Source organism: Pholcus phalangioides, unplaced genomic scaffold (genome assembly GCF_987345545.1).
Source record: "Pholcus phalangioides strain wild (caught in Gottingen) unplaced genomic scaffold, Ppha-v1.0 ptg000003l_1, whole genome shotgun sequence".
NCBI lineage: Eukaryota > Metazoa > Arthropoda > Arachnida > Araneae > Pholcidae > Pholcus > Pholcus phalangioides.
Genome location: NW_028301596.1, coordinates 27,392,764 through 27,409,827, shown reverse-complemented (window position 1 = coordinate 27,409,827; position 17,064 = coordinate 27,392,764). Strand labels below are relative to the sequence as shown.

Sequence of the window (17,064 nt, the reverse complement as noted above, 5' to 3'; positions counted from 1 at the left end):
ACCCCCCCCCCCCGCTCGCCCCGACAATGCTTTTCTTTTCTTACTAGCAAAAAGTCTTTGATAATATCCAAAGATCATGCCTTTTACCACTAACACTACGAAAGTTTCGACAGCTGGTTGATGCAAAGATATTCAGGAAAGGAAATTCAACTGCTCTTGTGAGGAATCAAACCCATGTCCTCTCATTTGCTAAGTGAGCGTCCTAGATCACAAAGCCAACGAATCCTCTTTCCTTAGAGCTTGTCTTTGCTGAATGGGGCCGTACATGGGCAGCCAGATCTACCTCAGGGCAAAGTTCACAATTTCTGACACTGCCGCCAGATGGCAACTTATCCGAAGATGATGATACTCTCTATTACTTCACTACGAAGGTTTTGAGCACCCCCATTTGGCTTGGGGCACTGCCCAAGTTACCTCAGAATAGTATACATATTTTATCATAAAATTTTCAATTAAAATTTGTGTGAAGAAGATAAACTTATGTAACCTTTTTTTTTGTGATGAGTATCCTTTGAAAATGAGTGATGTTTTGTTTTTCTAATGTGTGTCTGTGTGCTTCTCTTAATTAAATCAAGCAAGTTGGTGTTTATGCTTGTTCACAAGTTAAATAGCAGTAGTCCCATTCTAGGAAGAAAGCTTTTTTCTGACTTCATCCCTTTATATTCAACCAAGAGGGGGGACAGGTGTAGGGGTAATGGAAATGATCACCCCACTAAGAGCCTGATTATATGGGAGAATGAATCTGTCCCGTATTTTACGGAAAAATAATGACTAGCAAAAACTAGCTCCTCTGACACATCACTCTGGATCCGCGCCTGGCGTGGGGGGGGGGTGGCTGTGACTACTGTTTTTGCTCAGGGTGCCACTAGATCTAAGACCGACCTTGCATGGATATGTATATTAAATATGCTATTTCAGGGAAAACCGTATTCGATCTAGATTTTTAATGATCAAATTCGTGTTTAGCACACCAAATTGCATGAGAAATGACTATTTTAGTATCGAGCACTGAAATCTTTTCAAATTTTTTTTGTTCGTTAGCTAATACTTATTTACATTCATTTCATAGGTTTGAAATTCCAGAACCAGAACCACCTTTCACAGCTTCTGAAGATTCTTTAAATTCAGCTGAATCAGAAATCAATAAAAATTACAAAGAAGGTCTGAAAAAATTCCGTAAAGAATATTGTCAACCTGTGCAATTCAGGTAAATCAAGCATATCTGATAGTTATCAGTATAATGGAACATTCCTTAACCTGCTTAAGTAGGATTGGAGGCCAGCCTGTTTAGAGAAAATCAAGTCAAATGAAAGGATATAACCCTTTAATCTATTGATGGTGCTTTAAAGTACCAGGTTAGATTTTTAGTTGTTTTTTTTTTAATCTAATTAGAACTAAAATACTGACCAAATAATTTACATGGTAATTTATATTACTATCACCATATTCATATTTTTATTTTTTATTATTTCCTCCTTATTCTATTTTTCATAATGTGTTAAATAAAGGGTAAAACCAGTGCACAGTTAGATAATTATGTATGTATCAGGGTGAGGTTCTTTCAGAAGAAACCTACTTATGAGATTGTAGAAGAAACTAGAAAAAACAGGTAGAAATGGAAGAATAGAAAAAAAAGTGCACCAATTATTTTAACTGAAACAAAATAAAGTGCACTAATTATTTTAACTGAAACAAAATAAAGTGCACTAATTATTTATTTTGTTTTGATTATAAGTACATGTAATAAAGACTTATTTCATCTCAATGGGTGTGAAATAATATCAAATAAGTTTAGAAAACAATATTTTTTTATATTTAATTATAGAATATCATCCCAGGGTGTGCATTATTAATCTAACTATATGCAGTATATATCTAACCATTTGATTGATAATTATCCCCTATCAAAAAGCATCATCTCCATATTATGTAAATAGGTTTAAAAAAAATCATAATTTTTCAGTTATCCTTGCATTTTCAAGTATTTTTCACGCTCTCTCAGTTGTGTAATTTTCTTATTCAATTTTTTTAAGATAACATTTTGAATTTCTCTTTAAATCTGAGATACTATCAAAAACCTGCTCATTATGAGTGATGGAATTGCTATATAATTAGCATGGTATTAAACAAAACGCATTAGTTTGCTCGTTAAATCCAGACTCTCACTGAAACTGGGTTTGTTATATGTGGGTCCAACTATATATAACTAATAAAACCTTTCAAAATAGATACTTACATGAGTGTATTTGTTATCTATGAAGCAACATTTAAACCAGACGTGCCAACTTTTTGAATCCAGAAATCTGGAGATTCTTCCGAACAGAGGTAACCCCCCCCCCCCCCCCCCCACCCCCTGCACTCATAGACTCGATCTTCACAAATAAATTTTTCGATTTTTTTTTTAATCAATTAAGAAAAAGTTCAATTTCTCCCCCCAAGACAGGTTTTGCATTGCCCCCCCCCCCCCCGAGCAAAATGTAATTCCATGTCACTCTTTCCATGCAGAATAAAGAAATCACATCTACAACTGTTCATAAAACATAAGTTTCCTTTCATGGATGCTATCAGTGATTGATAAACTTGGGGATATGAACTATTAAAAGCTTTATATAGCTTAAAGTTTTGTATATTCTTTCTGAAGACATATTTAATTGGAGGAAACAATTAAAAAAAACTTCAACCGCAAGGGTGTTAATGGAATAAAATATCAATTATACAGCCATTTTGGCAACCAAGGTCATGCCCCTGATAAATGATTGCAGATAAATGCTACCTAAACAAAGTCACGTCTTTGCCGGTTGCTTAAACGCGGTCACCATGACTTTTTTACAGCTGCTCGATAGGAATGACCACAGCTGTCCTCTATAAGTGTTTTCCCTAACGACGACAGCAGTCATTGACATCACGACTACGTGAAAGCTCACATAAAATTGAATTTTCTGCAAGAATCCGGAGAAATTTTAACAACTCCGGAGAGTTGACAGGTCTCTTACTTATTAACAATATAGTTAATGAACTCCTCTCCTAACCATTAGGAAATTATAATAAACTGCTGTTAAATAATAATTATTATTGCATGACTACAAAAGAAAGTAATTTTGTATATATATATTTCTTCCATTTCTTTTGCCAAATTTTGTGACCCCGCTACCATATGAAGTCTGTAAGATGGAGGTAGAGTTAACACCCCACTCCCACAGGCTGAGCCGAAATTTTGGCAGTACAAACTTTAATCCACCCCCAAGACAATCCTGTGAATGCTGCTGCACATGTTTTAATTTAATTTAACCTAACCATTGGCATACTCAAAGGGGCGGGCGTTAGGGGTTCTAAACCCCCCACCCCCACCCCTCCTTGAGCCAAGATTGTAGTTTTATTTCGCAGGACAAAATGTAAACCCCTCCAGGCGGAAAAAATCTGTAAGGCCCCCCCCCCCCCACCTTTTGAGAAAATTCTGCGTATGCCTAAGCAAAACATAAGACATTTCCAGGTGCCTACAAAGCTGCCAAGACAGACAAAAGAAAAAGAAAAAAAGGACTGGAACAGACTGTCTATAGCTTAGAGTAAGTATAGGAGTAGAAAGAGGGGAAACTATATTTTTCCTGGTTCAGACTTTCAAAGTCACGTGACCTATAGTCCAGCAGCCAAATAGAGATTTTTCGTCGAACCCTGTTTTGAACTAATAAGTTTTTTTTTATTGTTGGTATTTGATGTTTAAGGTATGCAGACTCATAAAATAATGAGTTAGACAATTATACCCTTAGACAACTCTCAGAATTGTCGGTCATCCCTAAATTTAAATATTTAGGTTTTATGAAAATTTGTACTTATTTTGTTATAAACTTGTTTTCCTTGTATATTTAGAGCTAATTTTAGTTGAAATTACCCAAACAATACTAAAATAGTACTAACTAAATTACATACTAACTAAAAATAGTGTGTAAAAAAATTAAACTTTGTAAAGGTGGCCATTTTGAGCTTATAGTTTTACTGAATGTTGTATATTTGTGTTTATAAACCTTAGGTAGCACCACTGGAATTTTTGTATGTCTATATATCCTGTGCAACCTGTTGCTTGTCTCTCTGTCTTGCTTGTTTTTCATTATGTCTTCCGCGGTGAAGCTCATGTGTGTTCGCGTGCCTGTATGTTTTAACTACACTGTGATTAGTTTCTAATGATATAATAATAATAAGTTCACATTAATGGATTAGACCACCGTTGTGTTTTCTTGCATACACTGTTGTCGAGTGCTCCTTACTACCCGGTCACTACACTGACGAAGAGAATTAGTTCAGTTGATGACAGTAAATTATGAAGTAAGATTTTCAATTTGTTATTTTTGTGAACATGACATCGGGAAGCGTTCAAGTTTTTAATCCGTCCGTCGAACACTGGTTGCCATATGTTGCACGTTTGAAGTGATATTTCATTGTGAATGAAATTGTGTATCCACTTCAAGAGAGAGCCGTATTTTTAACGCTAGTAGGCTCAGAAACTTGCAGTAGGCTATGCGATTTGCTCTCTCCTGCATTATCCACTGACAAAACTTTAGCGCAGTTGGTTCAGCTTATAACAACACATTTTGAACCGACCCCTTCAGAGACTATTGAGACTAAAATTTTTAGGAGAAATCATTTGCCAGGTAATCGGTACAAACCTTCGTCGTGGAACTGCATCGCATGTTGAAATATCACAATTTTGCCAATTTCTTGGATTGTATGTTACACGATCGAATAGTTTGTGGAATTGAATGCGAAGAAATAACTCTGAAGTTGGTCGCTGAACTAAATCTAACTTTACAACGTGCCGTCGGGATGGATTCAGCTATGCGCCATGGATTCAGGTACACGCAGTGTTGGTGACATTAAAAATTCTACTGCTTCTCCAAGCGTTAACTTGGTGCGATCAAGAGATAGAGAATTACGGGAACGACAGCCTGTTAATTCTAGTAAATGTACTACTAAAAATAACTTCCGTAAAAATTGCTGTATGCAGTGCGGATCCAATAAACATTTTTCATCTTCGTGTCTGCATATAAAAACTATTTGTCATGCGTTTTCAAAAATCAGACATCTTGCCTAAATATGTCAATCGTCACAAAAATCAAATGCCAAGTCTGGAGTTAAAAGGTTTGATCCGAAAAATAAGAATGATTCTGTGTTGCTAGTTTCAAATCAAACATATATTTTATTCAAACTCTCAAACTTTAACGCTGCTGCTTTGCAATTACCGCAAGCTCCACCCCCAGTGCTTGTGATTCTTCGAGTTGAAAATTCGATCTTGAAATGGAAGTTGATACGGGAGCACCTTATGCTCTGATTTCACAATCTACCTTTGAGCGTTTCAAAACGATGCTCCCTCGTTTGTACATTTTAACTGCACTGTGATTAGTTTCTAATGTATTAATAAGTTCACATTGATGGATTAAACCTCCATTGTGTTTTCGTGCATACACTGTTGTTGAGTGCTCCTTACCACCCGGTCACTACACTAAATTTATGAGAAATTTGCTAAAAAAATAAAATAATTTTTTGTTAGTTTTAATTTTATATTATAGTTTGTTATTTTAAATAAAAAGATATTTTATTTAATTACTTTTAAAACGTATATTCACACAAGTATTCCATTTAATAAAATATAAAATTAGTAGTTTCACATAAAAGGTACATTCACAAGTAAAGTACAGTAGTTCAGTTACATTTTTAATGATATCACATTAAATGAAGATGAACGTTTATTAATTGAAATATAAATCAATTCCATTTGCTCATATTCTTTGTACAATTGGTTATTTCTGGGGGCACCATGTTGAGCAAAACAAGTATGGCGTAACATCCTTTTCTGGAAGCAACTTAGGTACTTTTGAGACCCTCATATCTTCGTATTAAAGTTGCTCAGACACTTGAAACTTCTCATATCTAGAGTATTTCACAAATTCAATCAAACCTCTAAATTTCACTTTTTTATCATTTGTAGTTCTTGAGAAATTTAAGTTTTGTTATTTTTTTATTTTAACACTGACTCACCAATCATCAAAAAACCTAAGCACTTCTGGCAGACCTAAAAACATGAAATTCAGTATGAAGATCATGTTTAGGATACAAATACAAAGCAAGGAAAATTTTTTCCCTTCCCGAGGAGGGATTCATTTTTCACTTCATAAGAACATGATTTTGGCTCTGGGAGTCCCTCCTGCTATGATCAAAAACTTATAGTTCATTATAGAAAGATCTGTGAAATGCATGAATATAGAAGTTCATTTTTGGGGCAATATTTATTTAAAAAATTCAGCCTGAATCAAAAAATGAGTTATTTAATTTGTGAGAATATAAAAGATTAGGATGACATGAAAATGTTGGAAAAATAATAATTCATGGAATGGATGCTAAAAAGGATTGAGGCGCCACTTAATACTCATACTGTATAATGCAACAAATAAGAATCAGTTTCACTCATAAATTTTTGAATTTCTGCTGAGAACGCAGTTTTCTAAACATTTTTTACAGCAGTAAGCATTTATCATTCAATGACATTCAATAGGCAAGACAATATAAAACTACCCTATATCTGTGATTCTCCCATAAGAGATTCTACCATGATCGATGTATCACTGTGATTAGGGGGAGGGGTAAAATTTTTTGCTTCTGGTCCTTCAGACCACCACAGTTTTTTTCTCGATGGTCTGATTGTTTAATTAGTGGTCTCAGATCAGTGGACCACCAATTATTTCAGTGTGAGATAACAAAAGACTGTGACATGTGAGTAATAACAAATGATTCCAGAGGGATCAGAGGACTTTGCCTCTGTCTCTGGGTGGGCACTGTCAACACCCATTATAGATAAGATAGGGATGTTGCCAGTATCGAACCCAAACCTGGTTAAAAAATAAAGCATTGTCACTCTGTCTATGAAGGAAATCTGTCGTAAACTTGCGTGCCAACATGATTAAAGTGGTAAGGGTTAGAACTACAGTTTTCAGCATTTTTTTGTGGCTTTCACCCTTACTTTTTTTTCATTCTCCTCAGTAACGTGACTGTTGCTGTAGGTATTTTTTGTCACCTCATTTCATTTTCAATTTGTTTAAGAGTTTGTTAATTGGTTAGATGAATCATTAAGCACAATATAATTAGTTAGTACTATGCATTAGTTATATTACACGTATACATTATATGTATATAAACATTCGTTGCACAAATACTCGAACTGTCTACAACGATAGCCTGTCTATAATAATATTTTTTCCTGGTCTCTACAGTATAGTTATAGGCAGGTTTCACTGTATGTCTCTTGACATTATTGTCAAAATCCCTAATCAAATAGAGCAGTGGTTCTGAACCTTTTTTTGTCCATGGCCCCCTTTCAACCATTTCTCATTCTTGTGGCCCTCTTGCGAACATGAATAATTTTCTACTCCCCCTTCCTTTATTTCCCCCCCCCCTCCCCGTTTTCCCATTAGAAGATAGTTATTCAAAAATTGTCTGAAGTATAAATATTTTTGAATTTAATTTGATTAATTTAATTTTTAATTTATGAAAATAACGAAAAAGCAAAACAAACATAATAGAATACAGTAAAAATAGAATAAATCCCTTGGGGTCACACAAAGGGTCTGTATCATCGTAATGTTACTTTTTGTGAAGTTCATTGTTTTGTGTTTTTCTCAGTTTGATTTGTATGTTTTATGTGTTGTGTCAGTCCAATTAAAAAAATATTTTTTTAATCAATGTAAACTCTGCGCTTGAAATAGGTTCATGTCCTACTATGAATTTAAAAAAAAAACTAAAATGCGTGTGAAAATTTTTTTAAATATTTGTTTGAACCATTCATTCCAGAGAAATCGTACGCAGTGACAAAACTGTTCGTGTGAACATAATAATGATTCATTATCAGGATTTCAAGCCCATTGGAAAATATAAATAATCAGATTTTCAAATGCGAAAATTATCAGTTTGTTGACTTCAATTTCGATACGGTGAAAATCTGACATTTCGTTGGATGGCATCAGCCTTCAAGTGGCTTTTTGGTTCATAATGTGACTGCTCTCTCGCAGGCGAACGAAGCAACATGCGTGTTGGCTTAAACACAACACAATATTTCACATAACAGTCCGTACTATATTTCATATACAGGGCGCATAGGTAACGGGGCATATGGCATTTTACTGGCGAACCATTGGTCTTAGAGGCATACTTCCAGTTGGAAAAAGTACCCGAATAATGTGTAGTACTCAGACATTTGATTCATGTTGCCAGGGGTTACAGAGTTATTAAAATAAAAATGTTAACTTTTTATGCGGACACCCTGTGCCCCAAAACCCAATTGGAAAGTTGTTTCCTGGTCTCCGACAAAAAAAATCAACGTGTCTAAGTTCAAATTTTCACTGAGATATTCGAGAAAAGTTGGGGAAAAAACCGCATTAAATGAGGGGAAACCATTTTACCTAATGCGGTTTTTTCCCAAATTTCTTCAAGTTTTTGAATTCGCTTATCTCGGTGAATATTGCACTTAGAAACGTGAAAATATTTCATTTATACGAAGCACAATTTCAATTATTTGACATTTTCATTTTGATTCAAACTCAACATCATTTCCAACTATCAAATCCAAGCAGTTTTTGCAGATTGTGAAAACACGCCGCTGAATTGGCTTTGCATGTGTAACACTAAAAACCATAAATTTTAGGTTGACATACAAAGAGACGCATTAAGCGGGTTATGGACATTTCAAAGTGAAGACTTACGTGAGAATTTATTTATTTTTTAGAAATCAGCAGACGCAGTGAGTCTCTAATGAACGGATTTAAATTGCTTTAAATGTAGTCATACGCCTTTTTAGAATTTTTTTTTTCTAATGTCCACAATATTGTTCTTGCAGGATAGGAAAATTGCATTGAAATTATTTAGGATGCAGCAGGCCAGTAGTAGGGCAGTTAAAAGGAAGCATTACAGTATGGATTAAAAAAAGATGTGGTGTCAATGTTTGGAGGTCACCAATTTAAAGATGTGGTGTCAATCTTGGAGGAAGTCCCAATACAGGGCCGGCTCGAGCTTACCTGTCGCCCGGGTGCGAAGCCTCATGTGCCACCCCTACTGGTGACCCTGCCAGGAGGCTGATAGGGATTCGGTGAAGGGCACCTCGAGATAAACCTGATTTTTTTTCAGAAGAATGCCGCACATTATTGTTTACCGTGTAAAATGTGCGTGACCATACGTCCCGCTTTCGAAGTAGAACATTTTTTGTTCTAGAATCATTTTACCATTCTTAATAAATGCCAGATAACTTAATCCTTGAAAGAGCACTTATTTTTGTGAAGATGATATTTAACGGGGTAATTTTTATTAAGAAAAAATTTTCAAAGGTGTTTCTGGTATTCCAGGGGCCGGACAAGTGAAAAACCAAAATTTTCCTTTGCATTCATTTGACTATTGTGGATCAAATTCTGAGTGAGGGTATGGGATCTTTCGCAGGCCCCCTTCCAGTCAGATTTCTCACGGCCCCTTCTATAGTTAATTTATAGTCTGAAAAAGCCAAAAATTTATGAGAATTATCCCGGGCTCTTGTGGGGGCCATGGGTGAGGGAACCAATATGGCCCTTGTAATAGAGTACAGGGGTGGCGCTTGGCCACGCAACCTATTGCTGCCACACGGGGCACCGCTTGCTAAATCCAGGGTGAATGGGTAAAAAAAAATTAAATTTGCCAAAAAAAACCAAACTGTCGGCTCTGGGGTGGGGCGCAAAATCGGAAATGAAGGGCCGAAAAAATGTTTTGTTAGGAATTTTTTGGATAAATTGTGAGGGATGGGCATGACACCTTCTAAGGGTAGGACTGATAGGGCTATAGCTTGAGGCCCGGGACAAAATCCTCATAACTTTTCTTTTTTCACTCTATAAATTAACTGTAGAAGGGGCCCTGTGGAAAATCGGGCATGGACCCTACGAAAGATTCCCTGACGCATGAGGTAGGGGCTATGGAGGGAGCAATAGGTAGGAGGTGCAAAAAATAAGTCCCACACGGGTACAGATTTAGTCTCGAGCCGCCAAGATAGCTTCCATTCTTGTTTCTGGTATTACAATCAGAGGCCTTGTGTATTTTCTCAACGTTTCCATTGTCGAGGTATAGTAGGACTCTACTAAAGTCGACATCACGCTTTAGTGTGATGTCGTGAATTTTGCCGCCCTTGTCCCAATACATTATCACATCAATGTAGTTTTAAAAAATTTTAAATTTCGCGGGTATTTTTCCCCATGTATGATATGATCTCTTGGAGTTCGTTATAACTGAATTCGACTTTATTTCTTTTCAGCAGAGCAATGGATTGGCACCCCCTTTCAAAATTCATAAAAAAATACCCCAGAGCAATCATTGTCTATTCGATTTTTATAAATATATTCACCATCTGACCACGGCTGAAGATAGCTTTGTGCTAAACTAGATGGCTATCCGTCTGTAATTGCATGAAAATGATGGGTTTTTTACAAGCTTTCATTTTTCACCCATCTACTTCTTGGATTACATTTACTACCGACAGACCAGACACGACCCAGGCTCTGTCCCTCCCGGGATATAAGCCTTTTACCCTTGCGGGTTGGGTCGCGCTGGGGAGTACATTTACTACCAGCACTCAAAAGAATGTCAATAAATGGTCAACAAAGCTTTGTCTGTTTTCTTCATGGCAGCCCTCTTTGAATGAAAAGTCTGAACACACACAATTTTCTGTCTTTACAGTTATTCCATTTTGCTTAAACCTCATCTATAGTTTGTGTCAGGGCCTACTGTCACCCCAAGTCGTAAAACCACCGAGATTACATGAACCACTTTTTTTTATTTCCTTCTTCCTCATGTTAATGTTACTTGAATGGGGAAAAATTACGAAAAAGATATTCTATGCACTTTGATTGAAATTAAATTTTTTAGTCACTCTGACTAAAAAAAATGTAATGTCACAAATTTCTTCGTGGCCCCCGTATCAGTAGCCGTGGCTCCCCTTTTGCAAGATTTTCATCCGTGGCCCCCCTGGAATATCCTAGGGCCCCCCTGGGGCCATATGGCCCCCGGTTGAGAATCACTGAAATAGAGTATCAATGAAAGTTTTTATGAACTGCAAATGGTCCTTAGGTTTCAATTTACCATGACATTTTTCTGACCTCTTGATCAATTATGCATACTAGTAAATGATCTGTCACTGAAAACCCATGCTGGTCCCATCTTTTGTCATAGTAATCCCTGTAGCTCTTTTCCATACAGGCTATCCCGAATTGTTTGCCCAGCAGACATCTCTGAAACTGCTGACTTCAGAAATATACTTCCAATCAAAAAAATTTCAAATAACCTGCAATTTCTTAAAATGTCTATATTTTCTGAGTGGTGTAAAGCAGTACTAAAATTAACTTTTAAGTGCTATAACTTCCAGTTTTGTGAAATTTAAATTCTGCTCCGAGAAGTCATTTACAAAAAATTCTATCGTTTTAAATGCAATATTCAAAGATTTCAACATAATTGAGAAATTTGTGTTATTTTGGCAACTTAAATGCTTATTTGGAAAGTCCATATTGGCTTTCTTTTATCTAGATTTCTTTCTATCTTTGTGTTCAAGTATTGTACCCAAATGAAATGAAATTCTTACTCGATTATTTAGACTTTTTATTATTAGATACAGGCAGTGGCGTAGCCAGGTTTTTATCAGTGGGAGAGCGAAATACAATAAGGTGCCTTATTCTGTTCCTCATTTAGGCGCAATTAAAAAAAATTAAGTATACAAAGAAACTTGTTAAAATTTCAATAAAAACTTCATTTGTTCATGTTTTGTTTAAGTGTTTATTTTTCACACAACTTTTTTATAACTGAAAATAAAAATGTAAATATAGTTTAGTGTAAACTACAAGATATGCAGAACAAAAAACCATAAAAAAATTGAACTTGTCACGACAGTGAAAAAAAATATTTATGGGTTTCTTGAACTATGCAATATTGACATGAATGTCGCTCTCCACTTGTTAATACAAGATATATAGAAGACTGGATGTTGTGAAGATATTTATTATTTGAGATGTTACTTTTTTAAGGAAGGAAAAAACTCATCTCTGCCTCTACCGGGAGTCAACATCCAGTCTTCTATATATCTTGTATTAACAAGTGGAGAGCGACATTCATGTCATATATATAGCCCTCTGGTGGCTCGTCGTCCATGAGCTATTAGCTGATTGGTTTCACCGTCCATTGCACGGTTCCGTTCGGCATATATACGCTCTAGCGAAGGAAAATCTCTATCTCCTCTGTAGCTTAGTGGTCAGAGCACTCGTCCGGCAATCGAGGGACCCGGGTTCGACTCCCGGTAGAGGCAGAGATGAGTTTTTTCCTTCCTTAAAAAAGTAACATCTCAAATAATAAATATCTTCACAACATCCAGTCTTCTATATATCTTGTATGCAATATTGTTTTATCATGGGATGTTTATGCAACAGTTTTGCACTCATAAGTGAAGCTGAAAAAAGTTCGATTAAAACCTATATGATCCACTTCCTCTCTGAGCTTTGACGCAAATTTTTGCAAGAGCAAAATTAATAATCAGAACTTTTTCTGCCTTTTTTTCATATTCGAAAAGTGCTCAATTAATTTTTTGAATATCAAGCTCATTGGCTAAAATAAATTCTGTACAATTTTTCCGCTTTCATTCCATGTATAATCATGAATTTTAGCATAGTGCTGATATTCAATGCTTTTATGTCGTCCGATATATATCTTTGCAGAGGTTTATAAATGAATGAAATTCCTTCACCAGTTCGTCTTTATCTAAGACAGCGGTTCTCAACATTTTTTGACTTGCAGAGCCCTTTTTGGTATAAAAATTCAATGGCGGAGCCCTGTAGGCCCATTTTCAATTATTCATTAAAGTTACTAATTTATTTTTACTATTTGAAAATATTTATAATTATTTTTTTTAAATATTTTAATGTGTTTTTTATTTTCCTAGAACTAAAAAACACCAGTTGAAAACCGCTGATCTAAGACATCGTTGCATTCTTTAGCCAAAACAGTTATTTTTTTCTTGTGTGTTGTCTTCAGAAAAGTGATTTGGATCCAGGGAGACAAAGTTGCACGCTCTTTCTTCGAACTGCTTGAATTTTTCTGTTAAGATGTTAATGATGGAATCTAGTGAGACTAGCTTTGATGAAGTTTCCCTGACTGTTCAACACAACTTTATCTTTGGTGATCTCATCATGGAAAAGTTTTTTTTGCATCCTGTATTTTTTGTACTCAACAGGAATACTGCACTTTCCCGCTAATTCGGAAGCAGTTGATTCGAGAGTCTGAAATTGATTTTCATAATTTGGATGAATTTCGTTATTTAAGAATGCATTCTGAGTGCTCATTGTAATGAGAATTTATGAATTCAATGATGAAAGTGTAATTGAGGTATAAATTCATGAACCCCTGCAACGATGCTTTGACGCAATACATTAGGTAACTTTATGCTACTGTTTGGGGAGAAAACCAGGGCTGAACGAATCTATTGTCAGACAATCTTGGGCGTATGTAAAAGTTTTAAATACCCAACTATAAGTGAATGCAGACTCCTTGAACGGGGGGAGGGGGCGTTGCAAATCACAGAGGTAGCGTGTTCAGTGAACAGGGGCGGGTGGCAAAGTTCTACCTCCACCTATGTAAATAATACAACAATTTTTTTCACTAAACATGGAGGGGGATGATCGTCTCCATGCTCCTCTTTCTCTGCCTACATATGTATCCAGCACTAGTACACAAAATATTGATTTGAGCATGAAAATTTTTGGAGATTTGTCCAGTCCTAGAGCAACCAGTTCCTGGTTTTATTTCAACTACCATTTTGAGATACCCAATGGCAATAATGTCTTGTGCCTGTTTTTCCAATGCATACATTTATAGATTTTGCAAAATCACTGCTCCTGGTATACAGTATTAACATGACATCGCTGTCATAATAGCATAACATAATACTGAAGAAACAAATATAAATAGTAGTAGTTTATATTATATGTGAACACAAAGAAATAATATGTATTCAAAAATGTACTCACCAATCGAATATTAAGGAAAAGAAAATATCTAGAAAAAATATTGATCACTTGATAAAAAAATAATTTAGTACTCCACTTATATATAGGGTATGAAGATATCAATATTGAAGTGGTAGAGAAGCAATGATACTATAAAACGAACACAAGCTTCTGGGAAAAAGTTATGAGCTTTGCGAGACAACTGCAATCCATGTATATTCTAAGCCCTCTTTTTCCTTACTCAAAAACTTGCTTTTATCAATTGTATAGTGTATGCTTAATTGTGTTCATCTTTGTATGTACACGGCCATCAAGTGCATATGTGGAAAAGAGTTGAAGGTATCAGTCGTTTTCTTGGAATAATTTCTGCCATATATATCTCTGAAGCCACTCATCCTCTTGGAAAAAATGATGCCATTTTGACACCAGACCATGCACACCTCCAGAGAGATAAAAGAATTATCTACTCATTTGATCTAGAATGTCTGTCTGGGCAGACGTGTCTGTTGGTGGATCCAACATTTAACACACAGTTGTCATTTACTATCTCACTGCAATCATTTAAAGGCGCACAACAACTTAAGGAACTTCCAAGCCTTGGATCTCTTTTACTTAAGGACCCACCTTCCATTTCCTAGAACAAACCCTGTTGTTGTGTTTGACCTTGGGTGTTTTATCTCAAGAGTACTGAATTCCCCCCCCCCGACTCATACATAAGCTAACTCTGACTCATTGCTGGGTTCCAATACATCACTGCACCTTATCCTTCCAGTGCATGCCTGTGAAAAGCTATGGGAGCTCACAGTGTAACTGCAAAAGAAGTCTAAACCCAACCCCTCTCCCCCAGTCCCTTCTAAGCATGTATGGACCCTCAGTAAAATCAACATAAAATGACAGTAAAAAATTCTGAACTTGTTTTTTTGTCGCAATTTTTGAAGACTTCGTTAGTCGTTCTTAGGAAAATAAACACCAATGTTGGCAGAATTTTGATTGGGGGAGCATGCGCTCCCTCTGTAACCCCCCCCCCCCCCGGCTTCATTCCTTAAATTGAAGCATAATCACAAGAATATTGCAGAGATGTTAGGGTTTAAAACCTACCTCTATTGTATGACATATGCCATTTTTGCAAACTGTTTGCAGTTACATACCTAATATACAATGTTATTGTCAATGTAAAAAGAAATTATCCAATGTAATATATTCAGAAGTAATATGTCATATTAACAAAAAGCTGAGCACTGTCTGAATATGCCAAAAAACATTCTGCACAAAAATGTGAAATGGAATAGAAATCATCATAATTGCAGGGCTCCCACTTTTCCTACTTTTTTGGTAAAATGTCTAATTTTTTTAACATTCTCAAAAATAACACACCCAAGAGGCAAATGGCTGCCAATACTGGGGTTATGGTCATAAAAAAAATTGAAAACTAATAAACTTTTCATGGGAAGAAAAAAAAATACATATATAAATTCAAACACGGTCCTACTTTTTAGGTTTTGTCCTACTTTCCCTGCTTTTTTTTTTACCAAATGCTACTAACAAAATTTGTGTAATTGATGTTAATTAATGAGGGAATCATCGATATATTGCCAAATAATGCAAATGTAATAGATTGAAATTAATGATTCTACCAAAGCAGAAATTGTATCATTTTTCAGGTTATTCATGGGTAGTATGTGGACTATTTGGTTTATTAATTTTTCTTTTGCTTAGTTTGAGGGTTCAACAAGTAGAGTAGTCATAAAGAACTTCCATCAGGATGAAAAAAATTTTGTATTTGGTACTTCATTTGTCTCTTGGAAAGTAAATAGCATTCATCATTCAAAATTATGGTGTACATTTTGTGTATAGGTGAAACAACAGTTTGCATAACAAAGCAGTTGAATACATAGGCCTATTCTAGGTTTGTTGATTCTGATGCTATCCAATAGCATTCAATTGTCTTCTGTATTTTAGGGCGTGTGTGTGTGTGTGCGTGCGTGCAGAGGCATAAACAATATTCACAATACTCAGCAAAGAGCTAGAAATGAAAAAGCTTCTTCAGTCAAAAACAATGGCACTGGCTTTGAACAGTAAAATTTAAACAAATCCCTTTAAAAAGGGATGGACAATGCAGTAAAACAATCTAGTTGACCTAACGTATTTACATTGGACCCTGTAATTTAAACATTTGCACTGTGCTTTTGAAACTGCTCTCAAAAAAACTTCATTCTTTCAAAAAGAAAACTTTCATGTCTTCATAATTTGCTTTGCATTGTCGAAGAGAGTTGGCAGACTGGTTTGTGGAAGACTCCAAAAAAAAATGTAATATATATTGTGAGAAGAGACAGGAAAGAATTATCTGTGGTTTCTATAGTACACTGTTTTGGCCAAAAGTTGCTTTTGTCAAGTCATTTCTGTCATTTTGCTTTAACTTGAGTCAATCTTATAGGATACTGAAATAGTGGTATGAATTATTTTTTTTTATTGAAAAAAAAAATTTTGAGGAATTTTGTAATTATGGTATGTGTGTGTGTGTGTGATTATATTGTGTAAGGGGTTCCCTCATCCTACTTCAGTCCTACTTTTCTCATTTTTTGAGGAGGAGCCCTATACAGTGGAGCTTGAATTAACGAGCAAAAATTTTGAACAAATTTTGATTCAGTTAACGAGTGATTATTCACATTACGAGCAAAAATATTGAGCTTTGTTTATTTATTTTCACGCTATCATAACTGAGCTGATGGTTTTCACTTTTGTCCACACAAGTGCTGTGAATTTATAGGTAATGTACTTACCGTAAAAGCAGCCTTCGGTCAATGCACCTAACTCAAAAACTAAACACCTTTACAAACATGACTGTTTTATGCTATGAAACTAGATGTAGCATTATAACCACACATATGTGCATTTGATGTTTTTCAAATTCTGCTTGGAGAAAAACTTTGGCCTGATTGCTTTAATGACCGGGACTTTGAGGGGCTAGCTCATGAACAAGAGCCACCATTTCTTAGGGGATTGTGTCCTTGGAGAAGACCATGAGACT

At 35.6% G+C, this 17,064-nt stretch overlaps 1 protein-coding gene across 2 annotated transcripts in view; it reads left to right on the top strand.

The window, feature by feature from the left end:
- The window catches only part of Sos (Son of sevenless guanine nucleotide exchange factor), a 530,159-nt gene that overhangs the window by 347,552 nt on the left and 165,543 nt on the right, over positions 1–17,064 (top strand). For both annotated transcript variants that reach the window (XM_089247363.1, XM_089247362.1), the window contains one exon: positions 1,070–1,207. In XM_089247363.1, the coding sequence (XP_089103489.1) occupies positions 1,070–1,207 (138 nt within the window). The remainder of the gene's footprint in view (positions 1–1,069; positions 1,208–17,064) is intronic.